This window comes from Pseudorca crassidens, chromosome 15 (assembly GCF_039906515.1).
Source record: "Pseudorca crassidens isolate mPseCra1 chromosome 15, mPseCra1.hap1, whole genome shotgun sequence".
Taxonomy (NCBI): Eukaryota; Metazoa; Chordata; class Mammalia; order Artiodactyla; family Delphinidae; genus Pseudorca; species Pseudorca crassidens.
This window is the reverse complement of record NC_090310.1, coordinates 75,394,684-75,417,596: the sequence shown is the minus strand read 5'-3', so window position 1 is coordinate 75,417,596 and position 22,913 is coordinate 75,394,684. Positions and strand designations below refer to the sequence as shown.

Here is a 22,913-nt window from a genome sequence, read left to right as displayed (position 1 = left end):
AAAACTGGTTGAGATTGACCCAAATGCAAGTTCAAGTTCACTGTCTTCACAAGCCTTTATGATCAGGATTGTGTCATAATTCACTCTCCATTTGAGGAGGGGTCACAGCAGCTTATTCCCTTCAGTGGGACTCAGAAAAACCGCCCGGGGAGACAGAGATGACAGCCAAAGCAGAGGAGGCAGGAGGTACCATGGCGAAGAGCAGGCTTTGAGCGAAGATTGGCTTTGGGAGTTCACCAGACCCCCAAGAGACTTGATGCAACCTGTTTCCCACTGCACTTGCAATAAAATCTAAGCTCCTTGCCCTGACGCTGGGCAGGTCAGGCATTCCCTCCCTCTATGACGCAGTTTCTCCTCCTATAAAATGGGAATTATGCCAGAACCAACACTTTGGAGTGTCATGAAGGTTGTATGAGATGATTAGCCACCTCTTGTGGCACGTGGTGAGTGCTTGGTCAATGTTAGCTGATGGTGTCATCAACAAACTCCATTGCAGATCTTTACATGGAAGCTATTCCAAGGTCTGGGCGTTAATGCTCATCACCCCCTTTCTTTTACGTACCCCTAAGATCACTTGCTGTCTCTTCACAACGCTTTTTCCTGAAAGGCTGCCCTTGACATCCATTTAAATTGTTTCCTTAATTAAAAAGACGAAGCCGCAATACCTGCATTTTTTTTTTTTTTAAAGAAAAGTAGCATCATGTATTAGCCCACTTCCTTGTCATTGCTCTTTCGGTTTTGCATTTTGCATATTACTTTTTAGACTGTTGGTGGTCATTTTTACCAGCTTTCATGAAGAAAAAAAATACCAGGGTGAGGATCCCCCAAATTACTGCCACCAGCCCTCTGCTCCATGCATCAGCTCCAACATGCTCCCCATGGGGCACCAGAGAAGAGAAGGGGCCTTTGGATGGTAACAGAGTGCAGGTGGGCACAGGAGAACCCAGCAGGCCGGTTTCTTAGGGTATGCGGGGTGGGAGTCACACACTGGAGTTTCTTCCCTTTCTAAGGCTACCCAGTGGGGATGCAGAGCCAGAACTTCCTGCCTGGAATAATAGCTCCTTTACCTACTGTCCAGTATTCCCAACACCAGACATTTCTCTGAGCCCGCAATGGACTTGCCTGTCCCATCACAGTTAAAATCAAAGCCAACACCTTCCCTCAGTCCTCAAGGCCCTGCATGATTCGGTCCTGCTCTCTCCCCAAGGCTCTCTCCTCTCACATGCCCCTGACCCTGCTTCCGCCCCACTGGCTCCTATTCTGCGCCTCGAACACATTAAGACACTTCCTTCCATACAGCTTTTGCAAGGGCTGTTCCCTCTGCCTGGAATGCTCTTCCCATAGGTCTGCACATGGCTGGTTCTGCCTCATACTTTGGGTCTCTGTCCAATGTCACGTCTTCAAAGAGCCTTCCCCGATGACTCTATCTAAAGTTACCTCTCCCACCTCTCCTGACCCCTCAACTATTCGTCACTCTCTATCCGAACAACACTTTTATTTGCTTCATCGCATTCAACACCTCTTACTTGCTGCCTTGTTGATTGTCAGTCTCTCCCTCCTGCCCCGTAATTGCCATGAGGGCAGAAGTCGTATCTCCTCTGTCCACCACTGCAACTCTAGTACTTGAGATAGATCCTGGCACACAGTAGGTTCTCAGTAAAACTGCTAAATAAACGAATGAACAACTGGACACCCAGCTCAGGCAGCGCCTTAGAGACGGCAGGGAGGGGCCGCAGCGCCACACTCACCGTGCATCTGGTAGGTGTACGGGCTCTGTCCAGTGGGGGCGGTGCTGAAGCTGGAGCCATAGCTGAGGAATCCACTCTGGCCAGGGGAATGGTTCAAGCTGTCTTCTGTCTTGATGCCTTGGAAGGAGGAGAGAGAATCACCAGGCACACATAATTAGGATGCTTCCTTGTCACCCGCAGAAGAGCTACTGCGTCAAGACAGCACGTGGTTTTATCAGCTTCCAGACTGGTTGCAAACTGGTGGTTTGTGAGCTTAACTTAGCCTACACACGTGTCTTGCTTGGCCTGTGTATTTTAAAGGAAAATCTGAAATTGGTTGTTTTTGTTTAAAAATCAGGAGATTTCTCCAAAAAATCTAGACTTATGGCTTCTCTTGAGCAACAGGATGACCTAGAAACCTCATCCCTGTGTTCCCGTGTGATGACAGGCTGCCCCCGTAGCTCCCGATTTGTGTGTTTCCCAGGTCACCATGGAGCCCATATTGTCTCTGAGACATGGAGGCTAGTTTTAAGGTACTATTTTTTCATTGCAGTTTTTTTGGTGTTTTTTCGTCCTAGGACACGTTCAAAAGTGCGAAAGGGAAAGGCAGGCTAAGAGCATCTCATGTTTTGCACACGCAGTCAGCTTCAGGCTTCCTGCCTGGCCCTGAGGGTAGTGAGTTTACAACCCCTTACTCCAAGGACTAGCTCCATGTATGGCTTAAAAGTACATCAGGATTTGGGGTGAAGGTATTACATGAACCACCTCTCCTCTGTAAAGATGATGCCCCTTCACCCTAAGACACACTCCCCACTCTTCTCATGGGTGGACCTGCTTATCCAAAGGCCACACTTACAAATCTGCCTTCTGTTTCAGCCAAACTCTGACATGCTTCCCCAAGGCACAGGCACCAATTCCATGAGCCACTGGCTGGAGAAGGAATTGTATTGAGGGAGGAGGCTGACCCGCCAGTAGCCCATACATTGTATTTTTATTGAAAATATAATCAACTTTGCTTACCTTTGTCTTATGGGTGTACGATTGTATTTCAATACTATTTAAATTTGAAGTTTTTAAAAAGAACTCTGCTAGTTCTGGGGATGGTTTAGTAGCTACGGTTTCCCTCCTTCTCACCCATTCACCCCCATAAATAAAGAGAATGCTTAGCGAGGTAAAAATGATGGATTTTGAGTCAAGTGGTCTGTGCTGGCGTCCGGGATGGTTTGCTTCATTACTTGGTGACCTGGACAGTTTCTCCTTCAACCCCAGCCTGGAAGTCCCCTCCCATATGAAATAAGATGCTGACCCCCACTGGCAGGATTGTTGGGAGATGAAAAGAAGGGGAAAGAATGAACATATAAAGCTGTGGGTGAGGTACTTAGAGACACACACCTCTTTCATCTTCACAACAATCCCATGAAATAGGAGATATTACTTTCCCTATTTTAAAGATGTGGAGACTGAGGTTCAGAAAGGTCACTCGATCAGCGTCTTGTAATCAGCAGGTAACTCTGAAGTCTAGGTTTTTTTCCTTCTCTTGATACCTCTCAATAATGGGTGTGAAAGGATTTTCTGCACTAGATGGTGCTCAATTTCAGTGATGACAGTGACGACAGCAACAAGCTATATTTATACGGCACCTTCTTTTGCTTCATCTGCCAGGGATGGTTAACGGTGTATTCAGTAGTCTGTCTCCTGCTGCAACTAGAGTTAAATCTAAACTCCTTGGGTGACGTGTTCCTACGTGGGCTCTGCTCAACCCTCTGACCTCTGCCTTCTCCAGGCTCCCTCCTCCCTCTGCTCAAGCCGTGTTCTCAGTCACTTCACTCATTTTAGTGTCTGAATGGAAATTCAAAGTAAGGAATATCACTGCTCATTCAGCCAGTCTCCTGATGATGGATTCTAGGTCGATTCCAATTTTTTTTTTTCTATCACAATCCAAGATAGAATGGACAACATTAGAATGTTTGTCTAGGATGGATACAAGAAGAGGAATTGCTAAGTCAGAGGGTACATACATTTTTCATTTTTAACTAGACACAGACAAAACTGCAAGAATATGTCTTTAGACTCAGGGCCTTTGCACATGCTCTTCTCTCTGCCCTGGAATGCACTTCCCTCCACCCCCTTCTTTATCGGGCTAATGTCTTCTCATCCTTGATCTCTCAGCTTAAATGGTGCTCCCCCAGAAAGGCCTTCCATGACCTGAGTCAGCCCCCTGATTACTCCCTCCAGAGCACCCAGTTTTTTCTATGGCTCTCATCACAGTTCATGGGCTTAACATCTGTTCTTTCCTTAGGCTGAGAGCTCCAGGAGGGTGGGGGCTGGGCTGGGCTTGTCCACTGTGGCGTCCCCACACCTGGCTCAGTGCCAGGCGCACAGCAGGTGCTCAATAAATATTTGTCGAATGAATGAATAGGGAAGAAAACAAATGAAAACATTTCACCTCTCCTTCTGTTTGCTGAAGTGGATGGATCATAAAATTCTAACCCATGAGAAAGGGGAGAGAATATGGTGGAGGCACACAAAAGGCTTAGTTCTGTAAATCAGGGTTGCCCATATTTGGTCCATGAACCAGTCACCAGCTCATGATGAGAAAGCACAGAAATTGAGAAGTAAGTATTTAGAAACTTTCATAGCAACTTGAACTTGCTATGGCATCTAAGGTCATATCCCTAGGCTTCTATTTTGTATGGGTTTTTTAAAAATTTCATTTTTTCTAGTAATTATTTTTGATGCATTTTACCAAAGAGTCAGTCCATGATGAATTAGAAATTAAAAAGCAAAAAGCCCCAAACTGGTCTTTTACCTCCAGGTGAGAAGCACTGCTCTAAGAGATTCAGTTCAAAGGAAATTTGGTGACCGTCTGGTCTGAGGACAGGCTGGTGGCATCAGCTCTCCTGCCCTCTAAGCATTTCTCATGAATATCTTTATAGCAAAGAGAACAAGGCCTCCAACGATGCTCAAGAACTACCTACAGGTTCCACTGTCTTCAGCTCATGGGAGTACAGAAGGGAGCATGTGCATTTCAAAGAGGTTGTCAGCCACAGAGATGCACTGGGCATTCATTCATTCATTTCACAAACATGCAAAATAATACTCTACACCTGGGGTCAGCTAACTCTGGCCCATGGGCCGAAGGTGATCTGCTACCTGTTTTTGTAGATAAAAGTTTTATTGAAACACAGATACAGGCATGCCTCAGAGATATTATGGGTTCAGTTCCAGACCACCACTATAAATCAAATATTGCAATGAAGCAAGTCACAAGGATTTTCTGGTTTCCTAGTGCATGTAACAATTATGTTTACACTATACTGTAAATTAGCAACTGAATTTGTGTAATATTCTAAATCCTTTGTTGTCATTTCTATAATCTTCACAGCATCTTCACCAGGAATAGATTCCATCTCAAGAAACCACTTTATTTGCTCATCCATAAGAAGCAACTCCTCATCCAGTTTTATCATGAGTTTGCAGAAATCTAGTCCCGTCTTCAAAGACTCCACTTCGAATTCTGGTTCTCTTGCTATTTCTGCCACATCTGCAGTTACTTCATTTCCTTCACTGAAGTCTTGAACTTCTCAAAGTCATCCATTAGTGTTGGAATCAACTTCTTCCAAACTGCTGTTAATGTTGACATTTTGACCTCTTCCCATGAATCACCATCTAGACTGGTGAATGCTTTCCTGAAGGTTTTCAATTCACTTTGCCCAGATCCATCAGAGGAATCACTATCTAAACCAACAACAGCCTTACAAAATGTGTTCCTGAATAATAAGATTTGAGAGTTGAAATTACTCCTGATCCATGGGCTGCAGAGTGGACGCTGTGTTAGCAGGCATAAAAACAACATTCGTCTCATCGTACATCTCCATCTTAGCTCTGGGGTGACCAGGTGCATGACCAATGAGCAGTAATATCTTGAAAGGGATCTTTTTTTCTGAGAGCTAGGTCTCAACAGTGGGCTTAAAATTTTCAGTAAACCATGCTGTAAATGGATGTGTTCTCATTCAGGCTTTGTTGTTCCATTTATAGAGCACAGGCAGAGTAGATTTAGCATAATTCTTAAGGGTGCTAGGCTTTTCAGGACAGTAAATGAACACTGGCTTCAACTTAAAGTCATCAGCTGCATTAGCCCCTAACAAGAGAGTCAGACTGTCCTTTGAAGCTTTAAAGCCAGGCATTGACTTCTCCTCTCTAGCTATGAAAGTTCTAAATGGCATTTTTTTTTCCAGGTATGTGGTAAATTAGTGTTTCCTTTGTTTTATTTTAATTACAATTTCTTTCCTACTCAGAAACATTTTCAAAGTATGATATCTGCGTCAATTAAAAAAAACAATGGAAATAAATAGCACAGACATAAAGAATGATAAGGATGTGTGTTTCATGGAGCATCCTAAATACCTATTTGAAAATTCTGAAGCATTTGGAATATTTCCTTATTGAGTATCTTAACTGTACATATCTATCACTGAGACATTTAACTGTACATATCTATCACTGAGACATTTATTTTAAACTAAAAAGTTCTTCCTTGTTTGTAAAAGTAGTACATACCAGGCTTCATTGCATTTTTCTTTAAATATCCACAGTTGTTTTGTATATACTGTCAGAGTACAAGATTAATTATTTCTAAAGGGAATGAAACTTATGGAAAAGGAACAAAATTAACTTAGCATTCCCTTTTATTCAACAGAGCTATGGCACAGAAAAAAACAAAACAAAACAAAAAAATAAACAAGCGAGACAGATGGATGGGTAGGGTCAAAAAAGGGAGGAGAAAGGATAGGACCAGATCCTAGTGAGCTACAAATCTCACCAGAGGGTTGATGAAAATTGAGATTGGTGGATCAGGCCAGGAGACAGAGCTAAGTAGGAGAGGAGTTCTTAATAGAATCAAAAAGAGGGTTGGAAGTTAGGAAAGAATAGTAGTAGATGTGATCATATGGAAAAGGGAATGAGTTCTTAAACCTGATACGTAGCATCTTGTGAACATTCAAATATCTCTACAAGGATAGGTGTGTGCCTTCCACATTTCCCTCCGGGCTGTTCTGAATGTGCCTTGAATTCATATTCCACAGTTGCAGAACAAACTGCCACAAACTTAGTGGCTGAAAACAAAACTCATTTTTTCACTCACAATCCTGTAGGTCAGAAGTCTGGGTGGGCTCAACCGGGTTCCATGCTTAGAGTCTCACAAGGCTGAAATCAAAGTTTTGGGCAAACTGGGCTCTTATGTGGGAGCTCTGGGGAAGCATCCATTTCCAGGCTCATTCAGATTCTTGGAAAAATCCAGTTCCTGTATCTGCAGATTTGAAATCCCTTCATCCTTGCTGGCTGTCAGCTGGGGACCATTTTTGGCTCCTGGATTCCACCTCATTCCTTCTCACCCCTTCCATCTTCCAATCAGTAACGTTCCATCAAGTCCTTTCCATGACTTGGCATCTCTCTGACTTCCTCTTCTGTCGCCAGCCACGGAAAACTTTCTGCTAACTGGCATTTTCGAATCAAAGGCTCCATCTACATTGATAATCTGTCGTCTAGTGTGGCCACCTTTATGACTTACCTTAGCTAGATCTTCTGGGTAACTTGCTGCAGCTTCTCCATCAGCACTTGCTGCTTCGCCTTGCACGTTTTCGTCATGAAGCTGGCTTCTTTCCTTAAACCTCATGAACCCACCTCTGCTAGCTTTAAACTTTTCTTCTACAGCTTCCTCACCTCTCTCAGCCTTCAGAGAATTGACGAGTTAGGGCCTTGTGCTGGATTAGTCTTTGGCTTAAGGGAATGTTGTGGCTGCTTTGATCTTCTATTCAGACCACTAAACCTTTCTCCTTATCAGCAATAAGGCTGTTTCACTTTCTTACCATTCGTGTGTTCACTGCAGTAGCACTTTTTAATGTCCTTCAAAACCTCTTCCTTTGTATTCACAACTTGGCTAACTGTTTGGCACCAGAGGCCCAGCTTTCGGCCTGTCTTGGATTTTGACATGCCTTCCTCACTAAGCTTAACCATTTTTCGTTTCTTCTTAATTTAAAGTGAGATATGCACGACTCTTTTTTTTTTCACTTGAATACTGTGAGGCCATTGTAGGGTTATTAATTGGCCTAATTTCACATTGCTGTGTGTCAGGGAATAGGGAGGCGCGAGGAGAGGGAGAGAGATGGGGGAAACGGCTGGTTGGTGGGGCAGTCAGTACACAACATTTATTGACTAAATTCGCCATCTTCTATGGGCACATTTCATGGAGCCCCCAAACAATTACAATAGTAACACCAAAGACCACTGATCACAGATCACCATAACAAATATAGTAATAATGCGAAAGTTCAAAATATTGCCAAATTGCCAAACTGTGACACAGAGACACGAAGTGAGCAAATGCTGTCTAGCAGGGTTGCCACAAACCTTCAATTTGTAAAAAACGCAGTATCTGTGAAGTGTAATAAAGCGAAGTGCAATAAAACAAGGTCTGTCTGTACACCCATTCGTTTATGTATTATCTGTGGCTGCTTTCAAGATACAGGGTAGACCTGAATCGTTCTGATAGACACTGTATTGCCTGCAAAGCAAAAAATATTATCAGGCTCTTTACAGAAAAAGACTGCCGACCTCTATTCTTCGTAAAGTAATGCAGAGCAATGATAAACAGCAAATCCAGGGGCGAAAGGGAGGTAACCTCCCTTTATTTTTCATGTTGGATGGTCAGCTCATGGGTATTTGTAGTGCTACTCTTTACACTTTTACATATGTCTTAAATGTTGCATAATAAATTGAGAAAAAACTACTCCACACTCCTGACCTCCTTGCCTCTAGTTTGCTCAACTGTGTTATTATTTCCCTGCAGCTATTTAAACAAAGGTAATAATGCTATTTGCCAAGGAGCAAGGAGAAAAGTTTCCTAACAAGATTCAGCAAGGTTTGTCCAGACAGTGAGCAAACACTGCTTGCTCAGGCACAGGCATATGTGAAGGGAAAGGGTTTTTTTATCCCAGCTGTCGTTACTTAGTGATGTGGACATTCCAGGTGTGTGTGTGTAGCAGCCTGGCTTCAGCTGTACTGACTGAACATTTCCCTTGGGCCAGGCCCTGTGAGCTAAACCCTTTATAGAGATCAGGAGTTGACACATGATGGCCCACTGCCTGTTTATGTAAATAAAGTTTTATTAGAACACAGACACACCCATTAGTTTACATATTGTTTGGCTGCTTTCACGCTTCAATGGCAGTGTTGAGTGGCCCAGAAAGCTGAAAATATTTATGATCTGGCCCTTTACAGAGAAAAGGTAGCTGATCCCCAATGTAGATGATCTCACTAATGCAACAACATTCGTTAGGAAGCCAGACTTAGGAGGAAAACTGCCCAGAGTCTGAGGACCAGCAAGGGGCAGAGGTGAGGTGTGAACCCAGAACGTGTGATCTTACCACTTGCGCTGCATTGTTAGGGCACAGAGCCTCTGAAAGTAACTGGGACTGTAAAATGACTTTGAACCAAATTAATTTCCACCGGATGCCATGTTTTGTCTGGGAACAGGGTTAGTTTTCTCTTTCACGCTGAAAAATAATCCAGCTTCATGTTTCTTGGCTGTCAGCCAGGCAGGGTAACTTACGTGTGATTTTATCACAAGTCTTCTGGCACAAGAGGGACAGAAGTTAGAAGAGATGCCCACACCAGTTGGCCAAGGTCTGTCATAGGTAATCCCCCAGGATTTCTGGAATGTGTGCTCAGGCAGTGGAGCTCAGCAGTGAAGGGCTTAGACTCCAGATCCAGGCTGCCTGGGTATAATTCCACCTCTGCCACCGACCAACTGGGGGACCTTGGGCGAGTTATTTATCCTCTCTGAGCCTCCATTTATTTATACCTTGAAAGAGGATAATGATGGAACTTTCCTTGGAGGGTTGAGTGGGGGTTTAAAAGGACAAGTAGACACAGAGCCCTGAGAACTGTGGGTGGCAGCATCTCAGTGACGCAGCATTTCAAAGATGCAGTATCTCAGGGAACACCCTGGGGGTCCAGTGGTTAGGACGTCATGCTCTCACTGCTGAGGGTCTGGTTTCAGGGAACTAAGATCTCACAAGCTGTGTGGCGCAGCCAAAAAAAAAAGGGTTTTTTTTTTTTTTTGAAGATGCAGCATCTCAGTGGTGCAGCAACTCAATGATGCACATCTCAAAGATGAAGCATCTCAGTGACACAGCATCTCAGCGATGGTGTCCGTGACCAACGCCTGACCAGGTGCTCTGTGACCTGTCACTCCTAACTCCACAACTGCTCTTGAATATGTCTACTTCTGTCTGTTCACTGCCCCCCAGGGCTCCACCATTGCTCTACTCCAGACTTTATCAGTCTCCCAACCTACCTTCCTTTTTCTCCTCTTGCTTCCCTCCAATCCAACCTCCCCACAGCAGCCAAAGTGATCTTTAAAAAACCCAGATTGTATCAGATAGCCCTGCCAATGAGCTCCTGCTTCGCTTGGAATAAAATCCTTCCCAGGCGCTAAGGCTCTGCCCACCTCGCCTACCTCATCTGTGTACTGTGTTCCAGCCCCTGGGCTTCCTGGATTTGCCAAGTCCATCTTCCCAGGGGTGATCACCTCGGCCTGGACACCCTCCCTCCTGTGCTTACGAATGGTCACCTCTCAGTTCTCAGCTGAATCAGCTCCTCATGTAAAAGGCCTTCCCTGGCGCTAGAACCTATATTAAATCTTGCTTGTTCTTTACCCTTTCACAGCCTTCTTGTCTTCCTTTATATCACGCATCATAATTTGAAATAACACCTACAATTTTTAAAAGTTCATGTAATTTCTTTCTTCCTCTAGGCTAGGGGTTGCAAACTTAAATGTCTTCAGGGGACAGGCAGCTAACTCAAGTGAGTAATGAGGGTGGGGGAGGACTGTGGTGAACACAGGCTAATAGGGTCAGCCCTACTCAGAGCCACCTACTCCTGACACAAAAAATGTGGGCCCAATGCTGCCCGATCATCTGTCGTTTTTTTAAAAGACATTAGGAATATAAACTTCTATGTAAACATTTCCCATTTAAAAATTGGCAATTAATTTTTTAAATGTCAAGTATATTTTATAGGTTAAAAAGAATATCCAAGGGCCACATTATCTGTTGGCCTTCACTTTCCAGCCTCTGTTCTAGACTGTAAGCTGCACAAACACAGGGCCCATTCTGCTTGTTGACCATTGTATACTCAGCACACGACCCAATGCTGAATGAATGAATGAATGAACAAAAGAACAGGGCAGAGGAAGGGAGGGAGAAGAGGGAGGAAAAAAATTCAAGATTCAGTCTCTGCACTGAAGCCACACCATCTAGTTGGCAAGACAAGATGATCTGATTAATTTAACTGTTGAAGAAGCTGAGGCGTGGAGAAGCCAGGGGCAGTTGAGTCTGGAAGGAAGTCCTCCTGCCTGCAATCCTGTTCTTTCCACCGGATACCATGGATTTGGGTGGATCGGAAAGCCATCTGTATGGATGTCTGTGCTTTCTGCCTGCCCCCTCCTCCTCTGGGGACCACCCCTTCCTCACACTCAGATCAGTTCTCTGGGGTGAGCCTGACCTGATCATTGGTGCCACGGGTGGACGTGGGGACATCCAGAGCATTCCATCTTTCTGCCCCAGGGTCTGACCACGGGAGTCCAGGTAGAGAGATCTCTGGGACAATGTGGCAAGTCCTGGACAGCGGAGGCTCTCTTTTTGGGGAGTTCCAGCCTGGAACTGCTAGGGCTGCCTTTGGCACCACAGTGGAGAGCCTGCCTGAGACGGAAGCCCACACAAAGGGAAGCAGAGAGACTAATTCCTCCTATTATCATACTTGGATCCAACCCTGCCTGAAGCTAAAGCCCTAAGATTTTTCTGCTCTGTTTGCAATAAACATCCTTATTTTCTTAAGTTAATTAGCATTGGATTTTTGTTGTTTGCTACCAAAAGGGCTTTGGTTGATACATCAATTAAGATGGAAGAAATCACATGAATAAAAGCCACAGGGGCTTCCCTGGTGGCGCAGTGGTTGAGAGTCTGCCTGCCGATGCAGGGGACACAGGTTCATGCTCTGGTCTGGGAAGATCCCACATGCGGCGGAGCGCCTGGGCCCGTGACCCATGGCCGCTGAGCCTGCGCATCCGGAGCCTGTGCTCCGCAACGGGAGAGGCCACAACAGTGAAAGGCGCGCGTACCGCAAAAAAACAAAAAAACAAAAAAACCAGTGCGATGGTTAATCTTATGTGTCAACTTGGACCACGGGGTGTCTAGACATTTGGTCACACATTATACTGTGTCTGTGAGGGTGTTTCTGGATGAGATTAATTTGAATCAGTGGACTGAGTAAAGCAGATTGCCCTCCCTGATGTTGGCGGGCCCCATCCAATCAACTGGAAACCTGAATAGAACAACAGACTAAGTAAGAGGGAACTCCTTCTGTCTGAGTGCTGAGCTGGGACACTGGTCTTTTCCTGTCTTCAGATTCCAACTGAAAAATGAGCTCTTCCTGGGCTTGGGCCTGCCGGCTTTCGGACTAGAACTTACAACGTCAGCCCTCCTGTTTCTCAGGCCTTCAGACTCAGGCTGGAATGACATCCTCTTCCATCTCCTGGGTCTTTAGCTGGCCAACTGCAGATCTAGGGACTTCTCAGCCTCCATTACCGGGTGAGCCAATTCCTATGATAAATGTATCTCTCTGTCTCAGCTCCATCCCATTGGTTCTGTCCCTCTGGAGAACCCTGACGAATGCTCACAGGGACAGGTGAGCAGTGGATGGTGAGCCTAGTTCACTGAGCCTCCAGTTCTTGGCAATAGCGTTCTGACTGTCAAGGTTGCATGTCTCTTGTTTTTGCCTTCCCAGCATCCATTTTTCCTTCTTCTGACACCACCACTGGGTTTTCCTTTAAGAGAACCATCCCTTCCTCACATACAATCCATATGCTTCACCCTCCGATTACCTCCCTCACCTCTACCTCCTTGCTTGTGCTAAGGGTCAACATTGGATTCTGGTGGAACTACTGGGAAAGATGAGATGTCCTTCTGCTGAGAGTGCTGAGCTGAAAGCATGTAAACCTGGAGCTGACAGGTACAATCTCTGCTGTCACATGGGAAGAGCCCATGTGGAGGTAAAGACAACTCAGAGGAAAACATCTGAAGATGGAGTGAGACATCTTCCTTGTGATATCATTCAAGCACCTGGATCCAGCCATACCTGCTATCAGTCGTATCCCCAAATTTACCAGTATGTAAATCATTAAATTTCCATGTTCCCTAAGCCAGCTTGGGTTGTGTCTTACTCTTGCAGTCAAAAGAGGTCTTGATATAGTCTCTAGATCTTGAACCGTATTTATTTATTTATTTATTTATTTATTTTTGCGGTATGTGGGCCTCTCACTGTTGTGGCCTCTCCCGTTGCGTAGCACAGGCTCCGGACGCGCAGGCTCAGCGGCCATGGCTCATGGGTCCAGCCGCTCCGTGGCATGTGGGATCCTCCCGGACCGGGGCAGAACCTGTGTCCTCTGCATCGGCAGGTGGACTCTCAACCAGTGCGCCACCAGGGAAGCCCTAGATCTTGAACCATATTTAAAGTGTCTGTCCTTCCCCTCTATCTCCAATCCAAAATTAGGCTGGCTGCATTCATCATTCTGCATTTCACTGAAGCAACAGGGCAAAATAAAGACCATGATGGTGGGGATCCCAGGGGGAAAGCAAGAGCTTGGTCAGGTACTCACTGTAAGAAGGGATTCCATAGGCTTGTGCTGGAGGTGGGTAAGCTGTGTAGGGGGTGGCCTGCTGGATCCCCGCACTGTACTGAGTCTGGCCGTAGGCTGCCATGGCAGTGGGATGCTGGCTGTGCAGGACACGTGGGCAAGGTCTGCATGGAAGGAGAGAAGATGAAATCTCCAAGCCCAAGCCCAACCCAGCATCCCTCCCCCCTTATTCTGGTATCATCACCACCACTATTTTCCTTTGGGGGTATTTATTCTTTTCTTTTCCTCTTCTTCTTCTTCTTTTTTTTTTTTTGGCCACTTGGCTTGCAGGATCTTAGTTCCCTGACCAGGGATTGAACCCGGTCCCCAGCAGTGAAAGCACCGAGTCCTAATCACTGGACCGCCAGGGAATTCCCTGGGTATTCACTCTTTCCAGGGGAGAGACAGCTTACATGTTCATCAAATCCTATTTCATTTTCCTTTCCTGGGCACCAGGAAGATTACATTTCCTGTCTCCCTTGCAGTCAGATTCAACCACATGACTGGGTTCTGCCTGACAGAATGCATAAACCACTCATAGGTCTGGCCAATAACACCATCCCCTCTCCTCTTTCGGCAGCAACTGTGGAGGGTACCAGTTGAGAGAGCGGAGCCAACACAGTTACATCCTGGATCCCTGAGTCAGCTTGTGGAGGAGAGGTGTGCCGGAGAGTTTCATGGGATTCACATTGGACTTTATATAAGAAACAAACCTTTGTTGTGCTAAGCCACTGAGACCAAGGTTTATCGATTACTGCAGTACAGCCTATTCCACCGTGACTATCTACCCTAATTTAGACACCTTCCCAATTGACTGTAGCTTTGACAGCATTGTCATTCAAGATGCCCTGCTCTTGGCCATGGGGTGGGCACATGGTGCAAGATCATCCAATCAGACTCTGTTCTGGGAATTTAAATCTTGGGCTGAATAATTCATTCCAACAACCACATTCTGAAGAGACTGATTTTTAGTTCCTTCTCATTGCCTGGATCCTAGAAGCTGTCCTACTCTTGGTCTTTCTCAAGGCCTGATTATTCCACTTTTGCTTCCATTGTGAGCTACTCCAGATCTTCCCAAAAAAGTCCTTTTGTGTTTACATCAGCTGGGGTCTATTTCTGTTACTTGCAACCAAAGAAAAAAAATGGATTCCTTACTCCAAGATGAATAATGGGTTCCATGAAGGGCTAGGATTTAACGGGCCACTGACCTAAGACATCTGGAATATAATGACTGCTAGTGATCACTGCGCTCTGACCACGGGCTACGAACTGTGTCACATGGGCCTAATACGTGCACTGAATCGCATCGGATACTGATACCAACTCTCTGGGGTGGAGGCTCTTCTAACTCCCATTTTAGAGAAGAGAAAACTGAAGTTCAGAAACCGCAAGTCACAGCTAGAAAGTGGGAAATCTGGAACTTAAACTCGTAAGTCTGACTCCAGAGCCCACACTTGTAATCACGAAGCTTTGCTGCTTCTCAGTGACGGGCCTGGGCTTGACCCAGCCCTGTACTTATTGCTCCTGTAGGGAGCAATAAATAAAGTCAAGGTAGGTTGTTATAACAGGAAGGGGACAAGATGGTGAATCTACGGATATAATTTCTTTGGCCAGTGCAATTTTTTCTTAATTTGAAGTTGCCAATATTTTAAAACCAGAAGATTCACACACACACACACACACACACACACACTCTGTCTCTCTCTCTCTCTCTCTCTCCCCCCTTATTTCCCCCTTCTCTTGCAAAACACAGAGGCTTTGGAAAGCCTGGGTCTGCTCTGTGTGCTGCCATCAATTCTTGGGCCTACGATACGCCAGGCCCTGTCCCAATTATTGCATGTAGACTGGCTCATTTAAACCTGATAGCAACTGTGACAGCTCTTGGAGGCAGTTACTGCTCCCATCACCATTTTACAGATAAGAAAACTGAGGCAGAGAGAGATGAAGGAACCAAAAGCACACAGCTGATACACAATTTGAACCCTGGCTCCAGAGGCCACGCCCTTAACCACTCCACCTCTGTGCAACTTGACAAACTGTAGCTAACTATCCTGGCCACGAGTTTATCAGTAGATGGTAACGAGATTCCCAAACCTGTATCTGATTCCATTCTGATTACATCACCTTAGTAAAAACCTGTTGGTTTCCAGAGCTCCTCCTACATACGAAGCCTGATGGCAGGCGTGAGACAGATGCAAAAGTTTGCGGAATTATAAAAAGATGTTCTCAAGCCCTCTTTCTTTTTGACAACCACTGTGCCGAAGCGTTGGGGAACTTGTTCCAAGATGCATAAGAAACTTGTTTGAGCTGGAGACGCCAGAATCAGTACTGGAAGGCGTTTCAGCAGTCAAGATTCTTACCCTGTGAGGTGCTTGGAAACGCATCTGGAGCATTGGGACTTAGTGCTGAGCAGAGAACCTTATTTGAAAATGTTCCCAACTTATACCTGTCTTTGCAAGTAGAAGGTGGAAATCGGAGATGATCAGCTCCTGCTTCCCATCAAAACCAATGTGAAATTCTCGGATTAAACTGGGGCTCAAGTGAAAAGCCAGAGAGAGGACAGTGGAGCTCTCTAACCCCAAGGCCATAAAACAAGTTAGGTAGATTTAACAGACCTCAGTTGCTACCGACAACCCCCAAAACATCTTCTGGAGGGAGAGGAAGCCTGAGAAAGTGTGTTCCTTATAAACAGCTTCTACGGTCTCATCCAGGGAGGAGCATGTCCAGCTATGGAGGAGCTGAGTATCCAGACTGAGGGCCATGCTGACCGTCCTGCCAAACCCGGGGCTTCTCACACTAGGGGGTGCGGATGGGCAGCCCCTGAGGACCCTGGGTAAGCCCTGTCCATCACTGGGCTCCCACTAACCCCTGCGCACGGCTCTGGTGGAGCGTTTGTACCGTCCGCTCTATTGAGATCTCTGATCTACTGGTCTCTGTCCCCACTAGACTGGAAGCTCTCCGAGGGTAGGGACTGTGTCTCACTGATCTCGCGAGTCTCCAGTGCTCCTATGAGATTTGGTACCGAGGAGTGTTGGGTGAATGTTGGAGCAGGAAGAGGGAGGAAGGAGGGGGGAGGAGGGGGGAAGAAGGATAGAGAGGGGCAGGGAGAGAAAGATGGGGCAGGAGGAAGGAAGAGGAGGGAGAGCACGAGAGAGAGAGAGGGCAAAGAGAGAGGGAGGGAGACAGAAAAGGAGAGAGGGAAGGAGGGAGAAAAGACAAGAGAGGGAGAGACAGAGAAGCAGGAAGGGAGAGAGGAATTGAGAAAGTCTGTGATAGGAAAGGACAGGAAGGAAAGGAGGAAAAGACTGAAAAAAAGAAGAAAGAAGAAAACAACAGCCAACACTCTCAGAAAAGTCTGTTCCAGACCCCGTTTTAAGCGCCCTTTACGTGGGGCAGGCATCATGATTGCCCCCCTTTTCCAGATGGCGAGACTGAGGCCTGGGGAGGTGGGGTCGTTTGCTCAAGGTCACTCAGCCAGTAAGAGTAGTGCTGGGATTCTTTTCTAGGGAGTCTGCTTCCAGAGCCTCTGCCCTCCAAGAAAGAGAGAGGAGAGAGCGTGAGAGGGAGATAAAGCAAGGGTACTCACCTTGCAAAGAGCTGGGACACACTCAGAGCCGATGTAGTGATGCCTGGAGGGGAAAAAGAAAAACATTTGAGGGGCTTGAGCTGTCAGAGCGATGTTCCCCAGAAGCTATGACTTCAGACGCCAGGTTGAGGGGGGAAGAAACTCAGAGAGTTGCTGCCGGGGACTTTCTCAACCACACAAGCTTATCTGAGACACACCATTGTAGCACTCTCCTTCTTGAAAACCTTTTCTGGGTGTGCTTTGTCTCCAGATACTAACTGAAGGACTACGTATAAAGAACCTGGAGCATCTTGAAACATCAGAGTAGAATCCATCCCCCCACCCATTGTACAGATGGAGAAAGGAGGGCAAAGAGACAGAAAGAACGTGCTGGAGCCAGGTAACACGACCAGTTGTCAGCTGGCGCCATTTCTACTCCTGGATGAAGACCCACTCCCTTCCTTGCCTTAAAGGCAACCCCAGAAACCTAGAAAGGCCCACACTGGTTGGCTCTGATTATCCAACACCTATTTTCCTTCTTCTTCTGATGTCACCTTGATATTCCTCCTCTCCTTCCCCAGTTTCAGTTCATTGGGTTCAGGTGGGGCTGGCCCCAGCCACCTTGGATTATCTCCCAGGCTCCAGCTAGAGTATGGGGCAGGGAGATGGAAGGGGCCTGAGGTCCTGATACAAGTGCTCTACACTGTATCTCTGGGCACTCAGCCTCCAACCATGGTTGGGAAGCAATAATCAGGAGATGATGAAAACGTGATAGAATTTGGCTGGGAGAGACATTTCCAAGAGGATAATTTTACCAACGAACAGTTCACTGGGGAGGATTCTGTGCTGTGTCATTTTAAATAATGCAGTGCAGTGCCCTCAGGGTGGAGCCCTGCAGGTTCTAGATGATGTGTCTACTGACGGCACCCATCTGCCGACTCACACTCTCTGGTTTGTAGCGCAGTGGCTGAGGTGTCCCTGTGCCTCCTGAGAAAGGCCCCAAGCCCTCCAGAGCTCTGAGCCTCTCTGTAAACCAACCTGCAATTCCAACTCTAGCGCTCAGTAAGTAATGAGACTTCGGGCAGGGGCCTCAGGGTACCCTCCTGCGAAATGGGGAAAAAACATTTATCTCACAAGGATGCGTGAGGATTAAATGAGATGATGATGATGATGATGACTGTATCCATCATTTACCCAGTGCTTGTTACATGCCAAGCCGCCTTCTAAATCCATTACCTGGATTATTCTAATCCTCATAACCACCCCTTGAGGAGGGTTCTCTTCACGTCCCCATGTTACAGATGAAAAGCAGCAGGTGCAGAGTTTACATAACTCACTCAAGGCCACACAGGTCCTAAAGGGTGGAGCTGTGATCTGAACTCAGGTGCTGGCTCCCGACTCTGGCTTCCCAACCAGGACACAGCAGCCCGCAATGACAATCACCATCATAACAGCAACCAGCACCCGCTTAGATGTTCACCACGTGCCAGGCCCGTGTTAACTGCCTACATGCGTGAACTCATTTAATCCTCGTGGCAATGCTACAAGGCCGACAGTGTCATTATCCCCATTGCACTGACGAGGAAGCTGAGGGCCCAATGGCTAAGTGCCTTGCTCAAGCCACACAGCCTGTGGACATAGGAACTGGGACTTGAACCCAAGGGCTGTCTGAGTCCCAAGTCCATCTCCTTAATCACCTCCCTGGCAGAGTCACATTCTGTTCGAGTCCCAAGCCACTGGGGTGAGAGGGCGAGTCCTGAAGTCCAGCTGGTCCAGTGGAAAAGAATCTGCCTTACAATGCAGGGGACGTGGGTTCAATCCCTGGTCAGGGAACTAAGATCTCACATGCCACGGGGCAGCTAATCCCGCGCCACAACTACTGAGCTCGTGTGCCGCAACTAGGGAGCCTGCGTGTCGCAAACTATAGAGCCCATGTGCCCTGGAGCCTGCGCGCCACAACTAGAGAAGAGAAAACCTGCAGGCCACAATTAGAGAGAAGCCCGCGTGCTGCAATGAAGAGCCCGCGTGCTTCAACGAAAGATCCCGCGTGCTGCAACGAAAGATCCCACGTGCTGCAACGAAAGATCCCGCATGCTGCAACAAAAGATCCTGCGTACCGCAACTAAGACCCGACACAAACATAAATAAAATACAAAGATAAATAATATATAAATCTTTAAAAAAAAGGCTGGACAGCATTAGTGTATATTGCTCATAGTAAGGAGGAGTTGTAGGATACTTTTGTTCCAGTTGTAGACGTGAGAATGTGTCGTGTGTGTGCTGAATGCCTGTGTAAAAATACGTTTCTTACTATGTGTCACATTTTTAAGAAGTCGGGACAGCAGGGATCTAACTCCAAGGAAAGGTGCCGGTGCACAGTAGGTGCTCACTCGCTGCTCATTTCCCTGCTCCGGGTTTCCTGCCCCAGGCAGAGCCTCCCACATCCCCTTCCTCCTCCTCCCACAGGATGGTCTCATTCTGAAAGAGCCCCAGTCTCATTACTGGTAAAAGCCCATGATTTGAGTTATGTTTAGTAATATATAAGTTACTGAATTAAACATTTTGAATATGTTTTCTTTAATAAATATGTAAATATTCATAAAAATCGAAATCTATGGAAACAGTCCTAGGGGCTTAGATTAACTCGGCGTTCTAGAAATCTGAAGCAAGCACCTCCCCGAGCCCCCAACCTCTGCACCCTGATTTGCATGTTCACCTCGCTCCCCCTCCTCTGTTCCTCTGAACTGTTATGCAATCAGCCTTCCCTACCAGGGCAGTTCTCCCTCTCCTGCTGTGCAAACCTATGGTCCTCTTCCACCCCAGCAACCCCCAGGAAGACTGTGCAAGGAAGAAACAGGCATTTAGTCAGTGCTGAGAGATTTTCCTTCTGCAGACCGTGTGATTTTTGAAAAGCACAGGCTCTTTTTTTTTTTTTTTTTTTAACTGGTATCACATTTAACTTTTTTATCCTGGGACACTTGGGAGAATTGAGAACCTGGAAAATGAATGCATTATATATAGAATAATCTCCTTCCCTTTCGTTCCCTCCCTTTCTTCTTCCTTTTTTCGCTGGCAAGGATGGCACAGACCTCATGGAGACTCCTGACGGTCCGTGCCAATGTAGGGCCCCCAAGCTCCTTCCCTTCCTCAGGGACCTGGGGTGGGACTGTGTAAAGGACAACCATGCTCAGTGCTTTGCGTGCAAAGGTGGAGCAGGGACCCCCCAAGAGCAGAGAGCCTCTCTCTTCCTCTGAAGCTCTTGCTGTGCTTCAGGGCTGTTAGTCCGCAGAGGTCCTGTGGACCAGGAGGCCCAGATGCAGCTGGAGCCATCCGTCATCTGCGTACTAGGCAATGGGCCTGACAGTGATTGTGTGGGCAACGCACGCTCCAGCGTGAAAGGTGGAGGAGTGGGCATCATTGTTTAAGTCGCAGGAACAACCTCGCCCTCAACGTAGCCCAGGACGTCTTTCGGTGATCCCCTAGATGCCCTCATCACCACTTTCTGGATGCTGTTGTGTTTGACAGCTTCCTCCAAATGGTAAGTCAGAGCCAGACAGACACACTGAAGTGGAGACATGGGAGGCCATGCCACAGAGCGTCCCATGCAGCTCAGGAATGATCTGGTTCATAGACACGGCAATGCCATTGGATGCGGGCACGATGCTCTGGACAGCAGCACAGTCATAGTACCTCAGCTTGCCAGAGGGGCAGAGAGGGCGTGGACTGTGGTCAAGAGTCCCTCCATGATGCCAGTGTCACAGACCCAGAGGGCATGCTGGCAATCTAGGGGGAGTGGTCATACTCCTCCTGGTCACTCCATCACAAACATGGAACCCTCAGCATAAGGGCAGATGACGCTTTGACTTCAGTCCTCAAGTGAGCCCCAAGCATATTCGGGGTGGTGAAGACACCATATGCAGTAGAAGCAGCAGCCCTTTGATACTGGTAAGATCTGGTGCCTGGTAGATGGAGATGCCCTTCCCACTGACCACAGGCTCCTGTTCTCAAACTTGGCAGTGCCATTGAACTTCCTTGATCAACAAGATTGGGGTCAGTGGCGGAATCACTGATGGCAACTTGTATCCATGTTGCCAGTGGTGAAAGCAGTCCTGGTGACCTGACTCAATGTAGTCAAATCTATTTATTTCAAGCTTTACCATGTGTCTCTGAGGGATGTGGCTAGCACATAAAATGGGGCAGCCGGGAGGGGCAGAGAGCCTCCTCCATTTACTCGTGAATTTAAAACTCTAAGCCCCTCCTCCTGCCCAGGTTCCAATGGGCGAAGGGAGAAGGATTAGCTAAACAGATGGCCAGAGCCTCAGGATGCGCTCGTTCATTCGTTCATTCATTCATTCATTCACCGCCTACCATGTGCCAGCAAAAGCAGTCAGAGTTCCTGCCCTTATGGACCCTCCAGTTTTGTGGGGGAGACAGGTGGTAAACAAATACTTAACTAAATAAGGCAAGTACTTAATTACAATGATAACAGGGTGCAGAGGAAGGAAGTGGATGATACAGAGCGGAGCACCTGGAACATTCATATGCACAGGATTCGCCTGGGGATCTTATGAAAATGCAGACTCCAGTCTTTAGGTCAAGGAAGCTCCCAGGTGATGCTGACATGGCAGGCCCGGAAACCAGAATTTGAGTAGTGAGGGTTTAGACCACAGGCTAATGAAGAACTGCAAATTACGAAAAAGTCCCAATTCTGGGTTCATAAAGATAAATCTCCATTCCAGAAGTCACAAACTCAAACGCCTACTGGGGCCAAGAAGGGAATAGAAATGATCTGCTGTAATATGAGGAAACCGGAGCTGAGGTCTGTGTGTGTGAGCGCACGCGTATTGTGTGATTGTGTGTGTGCGTGACTGTGCGATGTGACTTACCCAAAGACACACACAGCTGGTTCATTCATTCATGCATTCAACAAATGCTCACCATGCACCTACTGTGGACCAGATCTACAATCCAAATCTCATAATTTGTTATCTTAATGTTGCATCCAAAAAGAAAAGCACGTGGGCTGAAGGGGTCAGACGCAAATTCAGATCCTGACTCTGCTGCACTATAACTGTGTGGCTCTGAGCCCATCACTTCCTTTCTCTAAACCTCAGTTTCCACATCCACAAAATGGGGTACTATCTCATCCCTGCAGGGCTGTCGCAACGATCACAGGAGGCAGGTACCTGCCAAATGGTAACTGCTTAACACACAGGAGCTATTATTAGTCTTCTATTCTCCTGGGGCCCTTGCTTCAGCCACTTCAATTGTGAGCCCAATTTGAATGCTCACACTTTTTTTTTTTTTAACCTCTCACTGGGAGGATTAAGAAGCTAATGATTCTAAAAGCAGCAACCACTATTATATTGCCTAATTGGATCCCAGGGGCCACTTCTAACTGATCCCCCATGAGATGAGACAATTTCTAATGCAAGACGTCTTGAGGAAGGTCTTGGCTACAAAAGCTGCATGTCTGTAAATTTCATCAGCTCATCTCCTTAGTGTGGGTGCTTTAAACAGCACTCAAACCAGCGTCAGCGACAGCAGGAGGGAGCACTGTATTAGTTCAGCATGTGCGCCCCACAGGTAGAGGTCGTTCTGGGCGCTAAGGCCCCCAGGAAGCAGGCTGAGAAAGGCTTAAAAGTGGGAAAGGTGAAACTGATCTGTGGCTCCCCAGGCCAGACCTGGGCAAAGCTCTGGGCAGTTCAACCTGGCTTGGGTGAAATGAAAGAAAATCTGCCAGCCCCTGGCTAGAACCGGTGAGACTGAAACTGGAAATTACACCATATCATGCCCAGGGCAGAGGAGGGGCAGGCAGTCTGAGTGAGGACGACAGCCCAGCTTGTTCTGCCGGGAGGTGATTTCACCTCTCCGAGGAAACACTTAA

The 22,913-nt window shown here is 46.9% G+C and overlaps 1 protein-coding gene across 6 annotated transcripts in view; it reads right to left on the bottom strand.

The window, feature by feature from the left end:
- Positions 1-22,913, bottom strand: part of EYA2 (EYA transcriptional coactivator and phosphatase 2) — a 287,148-nt gene that overhangs the window by 145,482 nt on the left and 118,753 nt on the right. For all 6 annotated transcript variants that reach the window (XM_067708330.1, XM_067708331.1, XM_067708333.1 and 3 more), the window contains exons 3-5: positions 17,048-17,090; positions 13,444-13,586; positions 1,749-1,865 (exon numbers count right to left, since the gene is read on the bottom strand). In XM_067708330.1, the coding sequence (XP_067564431.1) occupies positions 1,749-1,865; positions 13,444-13,586; positions 17,048-17,090 (303 nt within the window). The remainder of the gene's footprint in view (positions 1-1,748; positions 1,866-13,443; positions 13,587-17,047; positions 17,091-22,913) is intronic.